The sequence below is a fragment of the Cupressus sempervirens genome, chromosome 10 (genome assembly GCF_028749045.1).
Source record: "Cupressus sempervirens isolate cs-2001-9-10 chromosome 10, ASM2874904v1, whole genome shotgun sequence".
NCBI lineage: Eukaryota > Viridiplantae > Streptophyta > Pinopsida > Cupressales > Cupressaceae > Cupressus > Cupressus sempervirens.
Window position 1 is genome coordinate 52,464,073 of NC_143127.1, and position 19,120 is coordinate 52,483,192.

General features: G+C 34.8%; 1 protein-coding gene across 3 annotated transcripts in view; it reads right to left on the reverse strand.

Moving 5' to 3' along the window:
* Positions 1-19,120, reverse strand: part of LOC149532518 (uncharacterized) — a 304,531-nt gene that overhangs the window by 91,707 nt on the left and 193,704 nt on the right. For 2 of the 3 annotated variants that reach the window (XM_089803165.1, XM_089803166.1), the window contains 2 exons: positions 17,700-17,766; positions 17,520-17,561 (listed from right to left, as the gene is read on the reverse strand). In XM_089803165.1, coding sequence (XP_089659291.1) covers positions 17,520-17,561; positions 17,700-17,766 — 109 coding nt within the window. The remainder of the gene's footprint in view (positions 1-17,519; positions 17,562-17,699; positions 17,767-19,120) is intronic. The other variant, XM_089803167.1, reaches the window with a different exon arrangement.

A 19,120-nucleotide genomic window follows, 5' to 3' on the forward strand; every position in this document is an offset into this window, starting at 1 on the left:
CAATTCCATCTAATTACACTATAGATTAATGACAAATGATCCTTTTTTAAATATTTAGAATGCCCATTAGTCTCTTTTTCAATGCATGTGTTGAGGATTGACTTTGAAATTTGGAGACGGCAAGGAACAACTATACAAACATAGGGAAAACATAAGATAGATATGGAAATTTGCATATATACATTACATTCATATGAAGACATGGATAAACCATGCCATTTAAACATCATGTTGTCCTGCATTTTGTCACCACAAAATGTAGCTAACAATACGAAACTTTTTCAAACTTAGTTTCGCATTTCTCTAAGTTTAGTTCATTAATTAATTGGTCAGTATTGATCAACCAATCAGTACCAATTGATATAATAAATCCTTTTACTGAAGGCCTTCGTCAAGCCTCTTTCGTTTTTCTTTCTAACGAGCCTTTGCTTGATTTTTGAAGCCTTCACAGTCCGTTCGTTGCTTTTGAGTTTGTGTTTGCTTCTTTTTAGACCTTTGGTTTTGCTCATGTTATGCCTTTCATTTTCCTCTTCGAGTTATGCCCGTTTTAGTGCCTCAAAAGTGGACATTTTAGGTGCAACAGCACAAATTAAAAATATGATGTTATATTTTCAATTTGGCATTCACTTTTTCAAAAATATAACATTTTACTCACTTTTTGTTATGTTTTTAAGTTACTTTCACTTTAAATTTATAACTTAAACTGACTATAGTGCACTTTATGTTATAATTTTAAGTTGAGTTACTTTTTAATATTTCACTTAAAGTGACTATAGAACTGTATAGTTACATTTTAAATTTTTTATTTTAAAATCAAATACTTATCTAAATGTCACTTTAACATAATGTTTATGTATTATATTGAATACTGTAATGCATAAATGTTATTTTTGACCCATACTAATGACATAAATTTAAGTGAAATACATAAATGCCTCAAAGTGGACTTTTTATGTGCAAATGCATGTAAAAATCTATGAAAAGTGAAAACTTTTCATGTTATTGCATAGAAAAACTCACTTTAAGGATACTTTTCATACCATTACATCAAAAGCTTGTGAAAGTGGACCTTTTTGATGCAATGACATGAAAAGTAGGGTTTTTGTGCTTATGCATAAAAAAAGTGAGACATGTTTTAAAACATGTAAGTGGCCTCAAAAGGTCCAATTTTGCCAATCAACACATTTTAAAACATGCAATGCACTTTAAAAAGTAAAATTATGCATAAAGACATTTTAAACCATGAAATAGACACCAAAAGGTCCAATTTTACATGCATACATGTTTTAAAATATGCAATGGTCATGAAAATGTCCTATTTTGAGAAGAAAATGTGTTCTTGCTCCCCAAGAATCCGATTTTGGCCATAACTCAAGATTTTCTTCATGGATTTCAACAAAATCTTTTGCATTCAAGGCGTTTTTGCTTGGTGATCATTTTGCTTCCATCAAAGATGAGTTTAATGTGCTGAAAACCATTTTTGGGAGTTCATATTTAAGGCACGTTTTTGTGAAAAACTCCAAATTCCTTCATTTTTGCTCATAACTTGAGTTTTACTCAATGGATTCGCATGGGATTTGTTCCATTTGAAATGTTTTTGGATGGCAATGAGTTTCCTTGCTTCTAAAATGGATTCATTTGCCTTAAAATCATTTTTGAAACTTTCAAAATGACTCACATTTTTGCTTAAAATGCCCAGAAAATTGGAGTTTTAATTCACTTTTATGCATTTTGAAGCCCTTTTTTTGCATTTTGATCCATGCATATGCATTTAGGGAAGTCATTTTTGCATTCACAAGTCAAAAATGACTCAAAAACATGCATTTTTTGGACACGTTATCGCAAAAACGGCCCAGATTTTTGTATTAAAAAGTCATTTTTTGGCCATGTTTTTGCAAAAACAGCCCATACCTTTGATCAAGAGGGATTTTCTTGAGTTTTAAATGCATGACATTGTCTTTGGAGATCATTTATTTGGCACTTTCATGTCAAATTCGACCATTGAATGTCTATTATATGCAAGTACAGAAAAAGTCAAAAGGTTGCTTGAAAATATGGATTTAAGGGAGAATTGGTCTTAAGTCTATAAAACTTACTATTTTGGCTCTTTCTCCTTCATTTTTGGCACTTAATTTTCATGTAAGTGGAATCTTTCTAACTTACTCATCAATTCATACTTATCTTGCTATTTCCATGCATATTATTGCTTGATGATTGCCATTTGTCCATATATATGCCATGAAAAGTGCATTTTGCCTTTAAAAATGATGAAAACTCTCATTTTCACAATTTTGGAATTTCCCCAAACTCCAAATTCGAAATTGCATGTTGAAGTGCATTGCATCTTGGTATGTTTGAGTTTTTTGCCAAAGGCATGTGCTTGTTTTTGTGTCTTGCTTGTTTGCATTTCGGTTTTTTCTCTATTTTGGAAGAAATTACAAGTTCTTTCCCAAGAATTTAAACACGTTTCACTTAACTCCACTTTCCATTTCCATGTCACAACACTTCATCTCTCACTCAACGAAATGTGATTACATGTTTTTCATCTCATTCGTCATCTGCATATGCATGTAATCCCATTTTCTGCTTCCATTTTCACCCATCTCACCTTTCGCTTCCATTCGCACAACATGATTACTGTAATGTCCCCGTTTTGGAGATAATTTGATTTAATTAATTTAATTAATTAAGTTGTCCAAAATAATGAATATTTTATGAGGATGACTAATTAATTTTTTTAATTAAATAAATAAGTGGTATTAAGTTAATTATTTATAAAGTTATCAAATAAATAAATATTAGAAGCTAACTTTATATTTAATTAATTTAATAAAGTGACTTGAATTATAAATAAAATAAAATAAAATAATGTTCTAGAAGTTTCTAGAGTAAGTCGAGAAAAAAGAATAAATAGGCATCCTAGGCTTCATTCTCAGCAGGTAGATTGGATGTTGATGAGTGATGATTTCTTCTTGAGTATTTGTGGAGCCAAGTGGTCTGCAGATAATCAATTTGTCTTTGGGAATGAAAACTCTCATTGATAGCAATTTTGAGAGTGTGAAATATCACTTGAATTATTGTAGATTGGAGGTGATATTTCAGTCACTTCATTAGGGAAGAAATCTATGGCCTAAGGCCAATTTTGAAGATCATTAAATTGGAGACTATTAGCATTGAAGAATATTATTGGAGGCATCAATTATTTGAAGAGGAGAACCAGACTAATATTGAAGAATTTTCTGATGCTAAGTCTGAAGCAACAGGGATGCCATTAGAGACTTCTTTTCATTCGCTAGAGCTCATACTTGCATCGATTTTCATTGGAGATTTGGGCGCATGATTCCTAGGGTTATGCTGAATGTGTTAGTAGTTATTGGAGGCTGGGAAGCTGCTTAGATTATTTTATTTCCTCACTCCAGATCTGAACAGGGGCATCTTCTTCAGAAATTCATGTGGGTTGCATATGGTCTTCAACTTCCGGAATATTCACTGCTTCTTCATTGGGATTACAAGGCAGGTCCTAAAACAAGTTCTTTTGTCATTTTCATGCATGTTAGATAACATTTAGCTGCATAATTAGGGATACGGCTATAGGTGATAGCCTGCATCAGATTTAATCATTAATTCATATGTATCTGCCAAGAGTCTTGGCTATTTGATATTAATATTGTATTGAAGTATTCATGATAATGGAGATATAAGTAGCTGATTTCAATAGGTACTCTCGCAAATGAAATTGCAAATGATATGATGCATGGCAAGTATTTTACAAAATGTCTATTTTCTGTAGCTTGTCTTTGCATACCTAATTTCTCATATATTTGCATAAAAATCCAAAAAGAATTGCATATTTGCATGTAGATCAGATTGTGGGCATTGTAGGGGTATTTAAATCAGTCTTAGCATCCATTTCTATCAAGCTACTTCAGACTGAAACACTACATCAGCAAGCTACAAGGTTGCATATAAACTGTTTGAGGAAATTGCAAACAGCAATTAGGGCAAATTGTGGTCAGATTTGAGCAGGGATATTATAGTGGTATCAGAGCTTGAATCCTGCCATCCTGTTTTGGTTTGCCAAAAATAAAGGTTTCAAAATATTAAAGGTTTTCAGTTGGGACAGCTAAATGGCCATTATGGCAAAGTTGTTTAGCAATAAACAAGCATTGAAAGATCTTGAACAATCACAATACAAGCTCAGTCGAGAATTGCTGCGTTTAGAGCAGACGCTTTCAAAGTTTGGACTACATGAAGGATCCAATTCACTTCCTTCAAGGAGAGGTCGAACACCACAAAACAAAGAAGAAGAAGTGATTAGCATGTTTAAGGAGTATAGCACTCTTCCTCAAAAAATTAAGAAGGAACTACCTTCCATGAGTTACATGGATTTGCAGTCGAGTCTTTGCCATAAGTCAGAGTTTGCGAGGAAGAAATATCACACTATAGCTCATGAATTGTTTACACATGAAATGGATAGAGAATCTACACATCAAGATGATACAACTCTTGATCAAAATGATTTGGTATCTTCAAAATCCTATGAAGTATGCAGAAATTTATATGATGGATTTGATAGACATGCTGACTTGATTCAAGAAAACACTAGCACAGCTTTGGGTAATGATTTATCTACATCAACCTTGCAAGAGGTGACTCAAGAAGTTTCTAATATAGAGGCTACTTCCGATTTTCATGACAGCGATGATGAAAGTTTGCATGAGCATGAGACAGCAGTGTTTTCACATGTACAAAATGATCCTATTGAATTGTCACATGAAAGTACTCAGGAATTGGGTACTAATGATGCATTGCATGTGGAGGATTCATATCATGGTGAGTCTGATTTTCCAGATCAGACCTTTGAAAACAAGCTAGAAGATTCATATGTTGATATGGAATCCCAGGGTCGTGCTTTGGATGGGCATGCAGTTACTTTGAGAGTGGAAGTGTGTGAAGATACTGTCATACCAGTAACTTCTACCTTATCAGTTGAGCCATCCTTTGAGGTACAAAGCAGCAGTACCTTAGATGTTGAGGTGTGCATGGATGAAAGCACACATGATGCTGCTTATCACGTAGTGAGTGATGACAAATCAGCCTCATATCAAAGTGCATATTGTGAATCGGAAAACTTGTATGAGGGTCATAAGCTACAGAATCCTCATCATTTGGTTGGGCGACTAAAAGTGAATGACAATATGATTGCCACAACCATTGAGTATTTTGGTGTTGCTCATCAAATGTTGGCTACCTATGGTTGGAGTACTCCTTTGACAGATGAGCATGGTGATAATGGTTTTTCCCTTACAGAGATACATGTACTTCGAGAAGCAATTGGAATGATGACACAAAATTACCTAAAACTACTTGCGGATAGAGATTTTCTTCTCGAGTGGGATTGCATTTGTTATAATGCATTGAAGGGAAAGGAGGAACAGGTTGATGAGCTCACTCATGAGCTTGAGGTGGCTATGGACTTGTTGCAGAGCACCCAATTGGCGCTTCAGGAGTCTCAGTCATGGTTGGACAAGCTTACTATGGAGTTAAGTTTGGCACAGTCTCGACTAGCTGTAGATACAGTGTAGTTACATACAATGGCAGTCGGTGAGGATCATATATCCATGGGTTGTAGTGAGGATGTGGTTACATCCATCACAGTTACAAGAGCAGTTGATATAGATGGGATGAGTGCATTGGTTGAAAGTTGCAAGGAACCACATGTTTCTCCTAAGGTTACTCCCATGATAGGTGTTGCAAGGGCGATTATTGTTAGCTCTTGCAACATAATAGTTGATTCATCGAAGAGTTGGGTGACAACTCTCGACACTACTCCATCTTCTTCACATGAGGTAGGTAGAATTCCAATCAGGTGGAAGATCGGTTCTCATGATGATTTGTTTCCCTTTTCTGGAAGCAAATTAGTTATATCATCCCATGCAATTGATCATATTCGATTGTTTGATGAACCAATTCAAGAGTATGATTTAATCTACTGTTCCAGGGGCTCCACGATGGATGATTCAAATCATAATAGAATAATTGTGCAATTTGTGAATAATTCGTTATTTGAATTGGATGGTGATTTGACCTATGACAATCCACTCTATGGCTTGGTTGATGATAGCTCTCTTGATTCTAGTCTTGAGATGAGCATTGTTGATAGTATTTGTGATCCTACTAGTGCGTCGGGATTGCAAACGGGGCTCACAGAGGAGATTTCAAAGGTGTACATGGTGAGGAATGCTTAAAGCTTCATTTTTTTTCTCATGTACATGACCTATTCATGATGCACAATTCAAGAGCACATGTGCTGAATAGTTGGGATGATAGTTTATCTTGCGTGAAGTTTGGAGGCAAGGATGATCAGTCTCTTGGCTTGCTTCCACTTGAAGCCTATATGTCTACGGCACTTGGTGATTGTATTGAGTTGGTACGACAAAACGGCAGATAGTTTGAGCAAATGTTGCAGGAGTTGTTTAATGATGACAGGAACATTATGCAGTTCTTCTCGTGGGATCCAGGTGGTGAATTGCTCGAGGACAAGCAATTTCAGGAGGGGCGGACTGTAATGTCCCCGTTTTTGAGGTAATTTGATTTAGTTAATTTAATTAATTAAGTTGTGCAAAATAATGAATATTTTATGAGGATGACTAATTAATAATTTTAATTAAATAAATAAGTGGTATTAAGTTAATTATTTATAAAGTTATCAAATAAATAAATATTAGAAGCTAACTTTATATTTAATTAATTTAATAAAGTGACTTGAATTATAAATAAAATAAAATAATGTTCTAGAAGTTTCTAGAGGAAGTGAAGAAAAAAGAATAAATAGGCATCCTAGGCTTCATTCTCAGCAGGTAGATTGGATGTTGATGATTGATGATTTCTTCTTGAGTATTTGTGGAGCCAAGTTGTCTGCAAATAATCAATTTGTCTTTGGGAACGAAAACTCTCATTGATAGCAATTTTCAGGGTGTGAAATATCACCTGAATTACTGCAGATTCGAGGTGATATTTCAATCACTTCATTAGGGCAGAAAGCTGTGGCCTAAGCCCAATTTTGAAGATCATTAAATTGGAGACTATTAGCATTGAAGAATATTATTGGAGGCATCGATTATTTGAAGAGGAGAACCAAACTTCTATTGAAGAATTTTCTGATGCTATGTCTAAAGCAACAGGGATGCCACTAGAGACTTCTTTTCATTTGCTAGAGGTCATACTTGCATCGATTTTCATTGGAGATTTGGGCGCATCATTCCTAGGGTTATGCTGAATGTGTTAGTAGTTATTGGAGGCTGGGAAGCTGTTTAGATTATTTTATTTCCTCACTCCAGATCTGAACAAGGGAGACTTCTTCAGAAATTCATGTGGGTTGCATATGGTCTTCAATTTCTGGAATATTCACTACTTCTTCATTGGGATTACAAGGCGGCTCCTAAAACAGCATTTTCCTGGCTTGTCCATACCTTTTATTGGCAATTTTTTGGCTGTAAGTGCATTAATGCCATCTTAGATTGCTTTCAAAGTGTTTTTCATAATTACTAGTTGCTGTAGCTGCATATTGCAAGTAGTTTCAGTCACATATATGCATTGAATATTGTCAAAATAAGTTGCACATTCATGTTAGGTCATTGTTTAGTCAATTTTAAGTCTTCTTGCAAGCATTCTCATTGATGCTAATTGAAGAAAAGAGTCATTAAAGCAAACTGAAATGTTATATGAGTCATATAACCCATGTATGTGAAGTGTTTGACAAAATTTCCAAAGCCAAAAATCAAAAGTTTTCAATCAGATTTGAGTAGGGTCATTATAATTACATGAAATGTCTTACGTGTAATTGCATCTAAAAGGTCTGATTTTGATTAAAAGTCACTTTTTGAAAAGTCAAAAAGATGTCATGTACATGTTTTCCCATGTACTATAAAGTTCATTTTCACCTCTATATATGCATTCACACCTCCATGAGCAAATACATGCTTTCCCATGTTTCCGCATCGTTCCATGCTTTCCATCTCATCCTTTATCCCTTGTTGCATGTTGCATTTATATGTAATCCATTTTCCGTGCAATGACATCTTGAAAGCCCAAGTCACATTTTGGAAATCAACAATCTCCATTTGCACGCATTCCCATGCGTCAAGCACTTTACTTTAATAAAAAAAGGGAAAAAAAAAAGAAGATGCTGATGAAAAGTTGTTCCGAATGTACATCCAGACATCGTCAAGAAGGTTTTCAAAGTCTTAGAGACTCCAGTTTGTGCTAATCTACAAAGGAATATTCACGACAACTTCAACGAGAAAAGTTTAATCACATCAAGCTATCAAAAGACATAACACCATGGTTATCAAGGTGAATGCAATAGTACAAAGTACAAGAACTTTTGATCCTATGATCATCCAAGATTACATCGTCAAGTACAAGATCCTTCAGGATTGTTTCAACTCTCTTCCGTCTTCTTCTTCTTTCATGTTTGTAATTGAAGAGGATGTATTACATAAAGATGTGTTTTGTAACTGATATTAATACAAAAAAATCCTCTATACAGTTATGATCGTGATATAGATTTGTTATAGTAAGACAGTATCCTGATGCAACTTCCAATATTCATCATATGCTCCACAAAGGACCCAGATCAACACAAGAGCAACCAAGTACTGATGTATCGCTAAACAATGACATAAGGATGCATGTTCTAGGTCTGTTATGCACTTATCAGACTTTCCCAGCACCTTGCGAACAAATGCTATATAATTCTGAGCATGTAGCGTGACTATAACAGCAATATCAATTCCATGATTCTTAACGTAATGTTGTCAAATACTAATCAAAGGGCCCCAAATAGAAGCAATTAACTACCAAATAGTAATAAGCATGTTAGGGTGAACTTGGAAGGAGGGGCCCACTTTAAATTTAAAAAGGTTAAGTGTTTTATAAAAGAAAATTATTGTATAAGTGTTGATGTTGTCTATCTAATCGGGGACGCCCATCCATCCCAAGGACTTCCAAGGTGTCAATCGTCCCCAGGACGTACAGACGTCCCCAAAAATTATTCCCGAAGTCCCCAAGTTTCCAAGACGTTTCATGGGAATTTTCAGAAAAGGGGAAGGGGATGGAGATGTCCCATAGCCGTTCGCAAGTTCCCAAAATGTTTCCGGTATGGGGATGGGGGTTTTAGGTTGACGACACGTCCCCGGGCAACATAGTCAAAAAATAATGATTAATATTTACCATGATAACAAATTGTTGTCTACTTATTCAGCTATGATTCTTTGCAACCAAACAATGTTTCTAATCTAAGCTAATGGTCCAAATACGAGCACAAGTATCCAATACATGGATATGGGCAAAAAAATTGGATTTTGGGTACATGGGTTCAAGCATATAGATGGAATACTCGCTGAATTTTTTAGCTCGTCAAGTTGTTCTCAAAAAAACTCCTAGGAACCTAGTGTTGAGTTACAAAAACTCAATGGTTGAGCGAAAACAATCTTTAAACACCAAAAAAGGCATTCTTTTTACCAATTTGCATTTGCAGTGTTGTGGACTTGGAGTAGAGATGGGAAAAGGCTTCCAAAGCCCTTGCTAGCTGATTGCAAGCTATTGAAGGCACATTCAAGTGGATTTAAGGCAGATTTGAACCAATTTTGCAAGAAAAATCTCATTCGAAGGTAAGTTTGCTGAGATTGTTTTTATTGTTTTTAAAAACATTCTATTCTTTTTTGCTGCATGTAAATGAACCCAAATTCATTCCTAAATAGTTAGAAATGATTTTGAATCATTTGTAGATAATTCAACACTATTTTTGACAAATTTTATTGATTAATGCAATCAGATTTCCACAATCCATGATTTATAATGCTAAGTTTTTGGAATAGATTGTGTAGAGATTTTTTCATCAACGTTTCGAATCACACTACGTGATCCATCATCAGGAAGAGAGAGCAAGAGGTGTCACATAATTTGACACCTCTTGCTCTCTCTTCCTGTTGATGGATCACGTAGTGTGATTCGAAACGTTGATGAAAAAATCTCTACACAATCTATTCTAGAAACTTAGCATTATAAATTTTATTGAATCTAGCAATTGGAGCTTGTTTGAGTCCATCCACTCAAAAAAGTGAAACTGAATCAAAAACACCTCAATGACCTTGTTAATGTGCAATATAATCTTAAGTTGCACATAAAAAGACACAAGATGCAGTACCCAGTCCACTTGATTTGGACAACATACATCCTTATTTTGATTGGACCGCAAAGGAGTAGGGTCCATTGTTTTCAGAGGATGACATCACGAGATTTGGGGAGGCGGGCCATGGAGGAGGACGAGGTGGATAGGATTTCACATTGGATGACATTGAGGAGGACAATGAGGAGTCAGATGAGGAATTAGACGAGGAATCAATTGTAGTGCCACAGACAGAAGGGGATACATCCAGGATGGTGAGCAAGTTGGCAGGGATAGTGAGCGAGTAGGCATAGTCACCCCTGATGCAGGATTCCTCTTCTAGGACTAGACCCTATCCCTTTGATGTTAGTAGATTTGGGAAGAGGAAGATGCAATATCCCCCTCTAATATGGCGACTTAACATTAATACACAATAGTTGATATATGTAGTTGAGTAATAAATTAAAGAATAAAATTGTTATTAGATATCTCAATTATCTATAATAAATTATTTAATAAATAAATATAGATACTTCATAATTACTAAGTATATCTTGATTGAATATCAATATAGATTGATTAGTATTTGGTAGACTAAATCAAATAAAAACAAGTATAATATTAAATACGTACTATTTACTAACTATCTCCTAAATAAACATAAAACAAACATATAAATATAATATAAACTAATAAAACTAATATAATCCTTATAGTCTCGATGGTTGACAAGCCTCGACACGTATTATAAATATGGGAGGGAGTAAAGGATTAGAGAGGACTTGATTGATTGGACGTCACACACATGGACACATAGCCAAGACCGAAGGACGAATATAAAAGGATTTGGGAGATCATACATAAACCCATCCACGTCATCGTGAAGACACAGTTGGCAAAGAGGATAGGGAGGTACGAGCCACATCATACATAATTGTCAAATAGCAAGGACGGTGTACAAACAGTTCCCATTTAAATGATCAGGCATGACATCAAACCTTAACTTGAGAGAAATACCAAGCATAGTGCACAGGGAGTCAATTAAATTGCCACGTCAAAACGTAGACAGTTCTATAGCCGTCAGTTAAGGAAAGTATGTACAAGGTTAGGATAGGAAGAAATGCTTATTAGTTATATATGGGGATATTTTATAATAGTACGATTACTAATGCATAGTAATATTATTATTATTATCAATTTATGGTAATAGTATTATTATTAATCTATTTTATATAATTTAAATGTGAGGATTCTTAAGATCATTAGAATTATGACTAGGATTCACAATAGAGATGAATAAAATAATAATAAATGTAAATCATTTTAAATGTAGGAAGAGTATTGATTTACATTAAACATTTAATATCAATCTATTGAAGAGAAATGTAGTAGGTGTTAAGATAGTCTTGTAGGTCTTTGAAAAATGATGGCTAACTAATTGAGGATCGTTCTAAGGAACCCAAAGGGTCTTCCCAGAGGATTATGAAGCCTGACTTGAAAGGTAGTTTCAAGGAAGAATGCCAAATAATTGAAGGTCGTTCCTCATGAACACAAGGGATCCTCCCAGACGGTTAGGAAGCCAGATTAAGGGATCCTCAAAGATGTGTAGAAATAGTAACATTCCTAGATATCAATCATTAGAATTGAATTTAATAGTCTATATTTCTCATAATTTCTATAGGTAAACTTGTCCTGAGAAGTGAGGACATTACAGAAGACGTGATTGAAATGATTTATTTACTTCTAGTTTGACAGAAACTATTTACCATTTTGCTTCCCGCCATTAGCATTTCACATGAGAATGTGCTTTTGTACCCCCTTTGCATTATATATATATATATATATATATATATATATATATATATATATATATATATATATATATATATATATATATATATATATATATATATATATATACTCTCTACTTGTTTCTTTTGTGTTCTCCTTAGATAACTCATTGGATGCATCTAACTCATTGGATGCATCTTCTCATTGAATTTTGCAACAACAACAAAAAAATTAATTTAATTTAAGTTATTTTTTAGGTTCCCAATTTTTTCTACAAGTTTTGTTAAAAACTGGCCAAATTCCTCCCCAGTTTTATGGGGGACTTGACAAGTTTTTGCCCAGTGAGAGCATTCCATATATGGGTCCAGGGACATGTACATACACAAACACATACATACAAAAAGAAATAAAGAAATATACTGAATTAAATAATTTGATAGAATGATACTTCATCACTGATCAATGCCATATGCCAAAGATAAATGTTCTTAGTTCTCCTGGTTTGGGTATATGCCCTCCGGACTAGGCCAAGGTTCGAGTTGGTACATGGTCTGAGTAAATTCGAACAAAATTCGACCAAGGTCCAAAATATTGCTTACCCGTTCGAACAAGTGCCAATCCAAATCGAACTTTGGTGAAATTGCATGCCACAGATTGAACGACTTGCGAACTACATGGAATTGGCTTCCACAAATGGAAGAAAAGTGTTTTTATTGACATTTTATATTTTTTTTGAGTTCCTTTACCCTAAAAAGTGAATGTGAAAAGCTTATGTTGGCTTCAAACACTCATTTGTGGTGCGCAAGTAGGTTATTTTGTCTCGAGCAAGAGCAAATATGTGGTTGAGCAAGAGTTTGTCTGAGCAAGAGTTTGTCTGTGCAAGAAGTTGGAAGATTGGTTTGTGAGCTATCTTGAAGTGCTTGTGCCTCATTCCTACACCCTTGCAAGCTTACAATGGCAGCAAGAAATAACTACTTGTTCCATTTTCTTTTTGTTTTGTTTAAGCTTTTTATTTTTTTCATTTATCTTTCATTGCCAATAAGATAAAACCATTGTTTTCCCTAAAATTCCATTCTCACTATGTATACAATTTCTTTCCATAGCAAAAGGAACTTCAATGGGATCTACCTCTTCCTCAGTAAGCAATGCCAATACCCAACAAAGAATAAAACCCCATTCTAATTCTCCTTTGTGGAAGTATGTGGATATTGTGCGTCCTCTTCCAGGAGGTGGCGCTTTCCATTGGAAATGTCGAGGTTATGATGTAGAAAGAATTAGTTCATATTTTCATATGGTGGGCCATTTGTGTGGATACTTTGTAAGAGGAGCCAAGAAATGTCCTGGAAAAAGAAATGCACCTGTGCTAAATTCATTTGCATTAATATATATTCAAGAGCGTAAGGAAGCAAAAGAGAGAGAACTTGGGAAAAATACCACTGATAGCAGTAGCAATAAAACTAACAAAAGAGCAAAGGGAATGAAATCTTCCACAGAAGTTGTTATAGAAGATTGCCCCTTCTATACTACCTCAATTACCCCTGATTCACAAAATGAAGCACCCTGTATACACAAAAGAAAGGGACCACTAGAAATTGCATTTTGAGATCAAAGTAGGGAAATTGTTGACGTTGATGCGGCAAGATGCTTGTATGCAAATGGGTTGTCTTTTAATCTTGTTCACTCTCCATATTTCAAGAGGATGTTGAGAAGTGCTAATGAAGCTCTTGCAAGGTATTCAGGTCCTGGTTTTGAGAGAGTACGAACCACCTTGTTGGCTCAAGAGGTCAATTTGATTCAAGAGCAATTGAAACCTATAAAAGATTTTTGGATTAGGGCATGAATGAATTCTTTTAGATGGGTGGAAAGATGCTAGAAATCATCCATTAATCAATGTATTGGCGGTGTCCCCTAAAGGAGCTATGTTTTTGAAAATACTAGATTGTGAGGGGCAAGTAAAAGATGGTCAATTTATAGCTCATATCCTCATCTCTGCCATTGAAGAAGTGGGTACTAGAAGCATTGTCCAAGTTGTAACAGACAACACAAAGAATTGCAGAGCTATTGGTTTGTTGGTCGAAGAGAAATATCATCATATTTTTTGGTTTTGGACACCTTGTGCGGTTCATTCACACAATCTTATGCTACAAAAGATTGGGAAGTATATTCAGTGGATTAAGGAGGTCTATGCAAAAGCTACGGACATCCAAATGTTCATCACAAACTACCACATGACCGAAGAGATATTCAAAATGTTCTCACGTTTGGAGTTGTTGAAGGTAAGTGAACTTGAGCTCGAGTTAGTAATTTAATTTTTTCTAAATACCATCTTACAATTTCTAGTTTTTTTATTATATAATGTGTGCTTTTTTGAAGTATGTATCTAATAGTTGTATTTGTTTTGCTCTATTTTATGTTACAGGTTTTTGAGATGCATTTTGCATCAAATGTAATCATCTTGAGAGGACTTGCGGAAATGAAAGAGTCACTTTCCAATATGGTAAGCAGCAACAATTGAGCTATATGGAGGCAAACCAATAGTGAGAGGGCATCCATAATAAAGCCTAGGATATTGGATGACTTATGGTGGGAACGTGTGGATGACATGGATAGGCCTTGCCTTGGAGAGATCTATGATGGCATAGACTCAATGCTTGAAAAGATCAAGCAAATTGTAAATGAAAAAGAGCAAGATCCTCAAGAGACCACCTTCAAACAATTGCAAGCAATTGTTGTAGAATGGTGGAACAAAATGACCGTTCCTCTACATTTGCTTGCCTATGCATTGATGCCCAAATACTATAGCACCCAATATACTGATCTACTAGGAAGGCTACTGCCCTATAGAGATTTAGAAGTGTTTGATGGATACAAGGCAGCATTTGAAAGACTCTTTCTTAAATGATGATATTTGAGATTTACCTACAGATGAGTTCATACAATTTGTAGAAGCAAATTATCTAAGTAATGATGTTCTTTGTCATCGGTTTAAGAAGCATGCTCATAGTTGGTAATACATTCATGGCCAAAGGTTCCAAACATTGCAACACCTTACAATCAAAGTGATATCACAAGTTTAATTTTTTTTTAAATACTATGAGTTTACTTTATCTTCATAAATTTCTAGAAATTTTATATTCAAGATGGATAATTTAAATTTTATTTTACTTGTTTACTTGTTTACCTCATCATGTTTTCATAGGTTGCTAGTTCATTTGCTTCGGAAAGAAATTGGAGCACATATTTTTTCATCTGCTCAGTGAAGTGAAATAGGTTGCAATCAAAAAGAGTGGAGAACTTGGTTGTGCATTACAACTTGCATCTCCTCTCGCAAAAAACTACAAAAAACGGGAGACAAAGAGGTGGGATGTAAATGAAGAGTTGGCGGACTTGGATGCTTCTGCTCCTTGGCTTTAAATTAAAGATTTTGATGCCCATTCTATTATTGTTGCTGCTGATCCCATTGGCCTTAGCTATGTTGTGGAGTCAGCTAATGCCGAAGAACTAGGAGGAAGAGGAGGAGAAGAAGATGATGAAGAAGAAGATGAATCTTAATAAATTTAAATCCATTAATTGAAACTTAAACTTGAAACAATGATACTTAAACTTGTTGTTATGAAGCTTTGATGTTGAACTTGCAATATATGATGGTATGATTACAAGTTTAAAGATTATGCCTATGGTGTTTTTGTTGTTTAAATGATTGAATCGTATCATTTTATGATACTATGTGACATTCTAATTTTAACTTATGCTTCTGGGCTTCATAAATATGTATATGTATTTTTTTTATAATTTTTACATGTTTTTGTACAAACGAACCCAAAACCTTTTCCAAGATTTTGCCGTACAAGCGAACTGGTTCTTAGAACTCAAACATCGAGTCCAACTCAAACCAATAACTAAGTAAATATTAAATGCCAATCGATAGATAAAAACTATTCAATATCATATCATAAATGTCTACATTCACAAGTCCAATAATTACAAATGTAGTTCATAATTCATCAATCATCAAAGGGTTATCAAAAGAAGCATCTATTGGATTTTCATTTCCAACTGCTCCAAGTTCAAGATCATTAGAACCCAGAGAGGTTCCATTTGCACTAGGTACATCATGTGTAGGGATGTCATCATCAATCAGGCATAGTGAGTCACGTAAGATCCTCAATAGTTGCATCCAAGTTGGCACACTCGAAGGCTACATCCCAAAGCTTCGTTGTCCCATCCTTTCAGTGGGGATCCTTATGTGACATAAGACGCAAATTAGAATGTATATAAACCAAGTCTTCAGCTTTTTTTATAAACAATATTATTTTTTTAAGTGAAAAAATGTCAGACGGAACAGGTGCTCCCAAATGCACCTAGGATGCATATTGATGCCCATTGGTGCACATCCCCAATCGTAGATACACAACCAAACAGCATCTAACAGCATATCCATATCTAAGAGCATGCACATCCGGTGTCAAACCAATCCGGTATCATAGTTCCCAATGTATGTTTAGCATATAAAGATTTCCATAAGTGAAAACTGGAAATATAGTTCCCAAAACACCTTGTATAAGCTCTACAACTATGTTGTTCCTTTTAAACAAGTAAAACTCAGACACAAGATAAAGTAAACACTTGCCCATATTTAACAAAATTATAAAATAAACATAAATAACATATAGAATGGTGCACCCACTCCACTCAGAGCACCAACTCACAAATACTGAATTTTATTACCACTTTCCTAAAGACACATTGCACTTCAAAATATAGACCCAAAGATAACATCAATCCTCAGAAAATATGCATCACACTAACTTCAGCAATATCCACATTTTATTTCATTCGACTCTTGAACAGAACTTCACACAAACACCCACGCTTTTCTTAGATTCATTCCCACCAGCTTAAAGCATAATAGTATAATACCCTTGTCTCCTACCAATGAAGATTTTTCTTTATTAGGAAATGCTGCCAGCCACCTAAACAATTATGGATGGACTTGATAAAATCAGGCATAGACTTCGCTTCCACACCATAAAAAATATTCCCTTTTAAAGAACAGCTTCGTATATCATTGCCACAGCCCTGTCAAAACTTGTTATTTTTTAAATAAAAAGCCCAGACTCGTTGCAACTTACAACAACACAAAAAAATATTAACTACATTCAAATCTGGAAAAATAAAGTTGTTTTCTTTTCTAAAAGTTAATGCTCAAGATTTAACTAGCCAACTTGATACTATGCAACTATAAATCTTGCACACAAGCCAAGGTTGTTCATTTTTTAGCTGTGTTTATGTCTATTATTCTTATCACTGAGTATTAATGATTATTTAATAGGCTAATACATTAATAGTCATTAATCCTATCATTTTTCAATAACTTTATAGGATCAATTGTGTATTAATTTGACTAGTTGCACTCAAAAACTTGTTTGTTAAAAGGCTGCACAACATCATAGGTGTATTATTTTCTATAAGCATCAAAGCTTTACCATTTATATATCCAGTTAGAAAAGGTTTTGAAACCTGACAAAGTTCTGAATCCAAAATTACATACACTTACCCAGGTAAGTCACGTGCAACAAGACCTCTGACACATATATCTCTGCAACACAAAAGACAGCAAGATACTACAAAGTTTTAACTGTCTTTTTGTTTTCTAAGCAGATAGATAATTTGCAACTCCACATTACAAATTATTCTAATGTACTGTAAATATTCAAAAGTAAACTTAACTTTATACCTTAGAACAGGATCTAATCCCCCTTGTACGATACCAAACAAATTTTGCTCTGCTGGCTTTTCATGGGCTGTGATATGAGAAAAACATACAATATTTCTCAGCTACCATAATGGTTGATAATTAGTATATGAGAAATCAAATAAACTAACCACCTCCCTGTCACAAACCATAGCCGCAATTAACAAGATATTTCAAGTGCAGTAGCATTAGATCAAAGTAGTATGCTATAGTTTAACTTTAAACTGGTATTTCTGCAGAGCATGAAAATAATACAATCAAAATAGATTAAAATGGGTCTATAAAGACCATAAAAAATCGCTAATAAATTGTAGTAATTAGTGACCACAAAGCAAATAACCATGAAGATTTTCCAGTTTTCATCGCTGAAATAATAATAAGCAAAGGCAATAGTTATTTTCTATTTCACACAGTAATTCTGAGTATGGAATATTATTAAACATGTTGAGGTATTTAAAGAGAGTGCTGAGTAGATAAAGAAGGGTTTCCGAGGTCAATGTTGTCCTCCATTTTGTGATGACAAAATGGAGGTAACAGTACAAAACTTGTGATAATGCTATCAGGATTTAACTGTGCGATTTTTGAGTCAAACTCATTGACCCATGTTTCATGAGTAGTGATTCAACACGAATCCATCTCTCATGAGAATAAATGGAACACTTAGCACTCATTGGATCCAGGTGATGCTCACAGGGGTGAAGCACCGGGACTTCCCGGGAGGTCACCCATCCCAGTACTACTCCAGCCTGAGCGCGCTTAACTACGGAGTTTCCTCCATTGTTAAACCCAAAGGTTGCAGTTTAGATCTATTCATCTATTGAGTTGAGATCTCGACAAGATAATTCCTATGGATCGTCTATACTAGGTGTTCTCTAAGTGATTTATCTCATATCACGAATAGGATAAAAGATCGTTCAAAAGGCCTATAGCGATTTATTTCGCATAAGAATGAGCCAACTTGAAATTTGAGCATTAATCACTAGGACATTTTCTTTTCTTGTTGTTGAAGGAAATCATGGATTATTCTGAATCCTCTTCCTTCATACAAAGAAATGAAATATCTATCAAATATTTTTTCTTTTTTTTTTTTTTTACAAGCCATGTACTTTGTTCAAAAAAAATTTTTATTTGAGTGTTCTTGTTTAAGCCGTCTGAAAAGAAATTTTCATATACGGTTTTCAGAGGGGGGACTTGAGTTTACCTATCTCAATAAAGTATACGATTGGTTCGAAGAGCGTCTTGAGATTCAGGCGATTGCAGATGATATCACAACCTTTGGGTTTAACAATGGAGGAAACTCCGTAGTTAAGCGCGCTCAGGCTGGAGTAGTACTGGGATGGGTGACCTCCCGAGAAGTCCCGGTCCTTCACCTCTGTGAGCATCACCTGGATCCAATGAGTGCT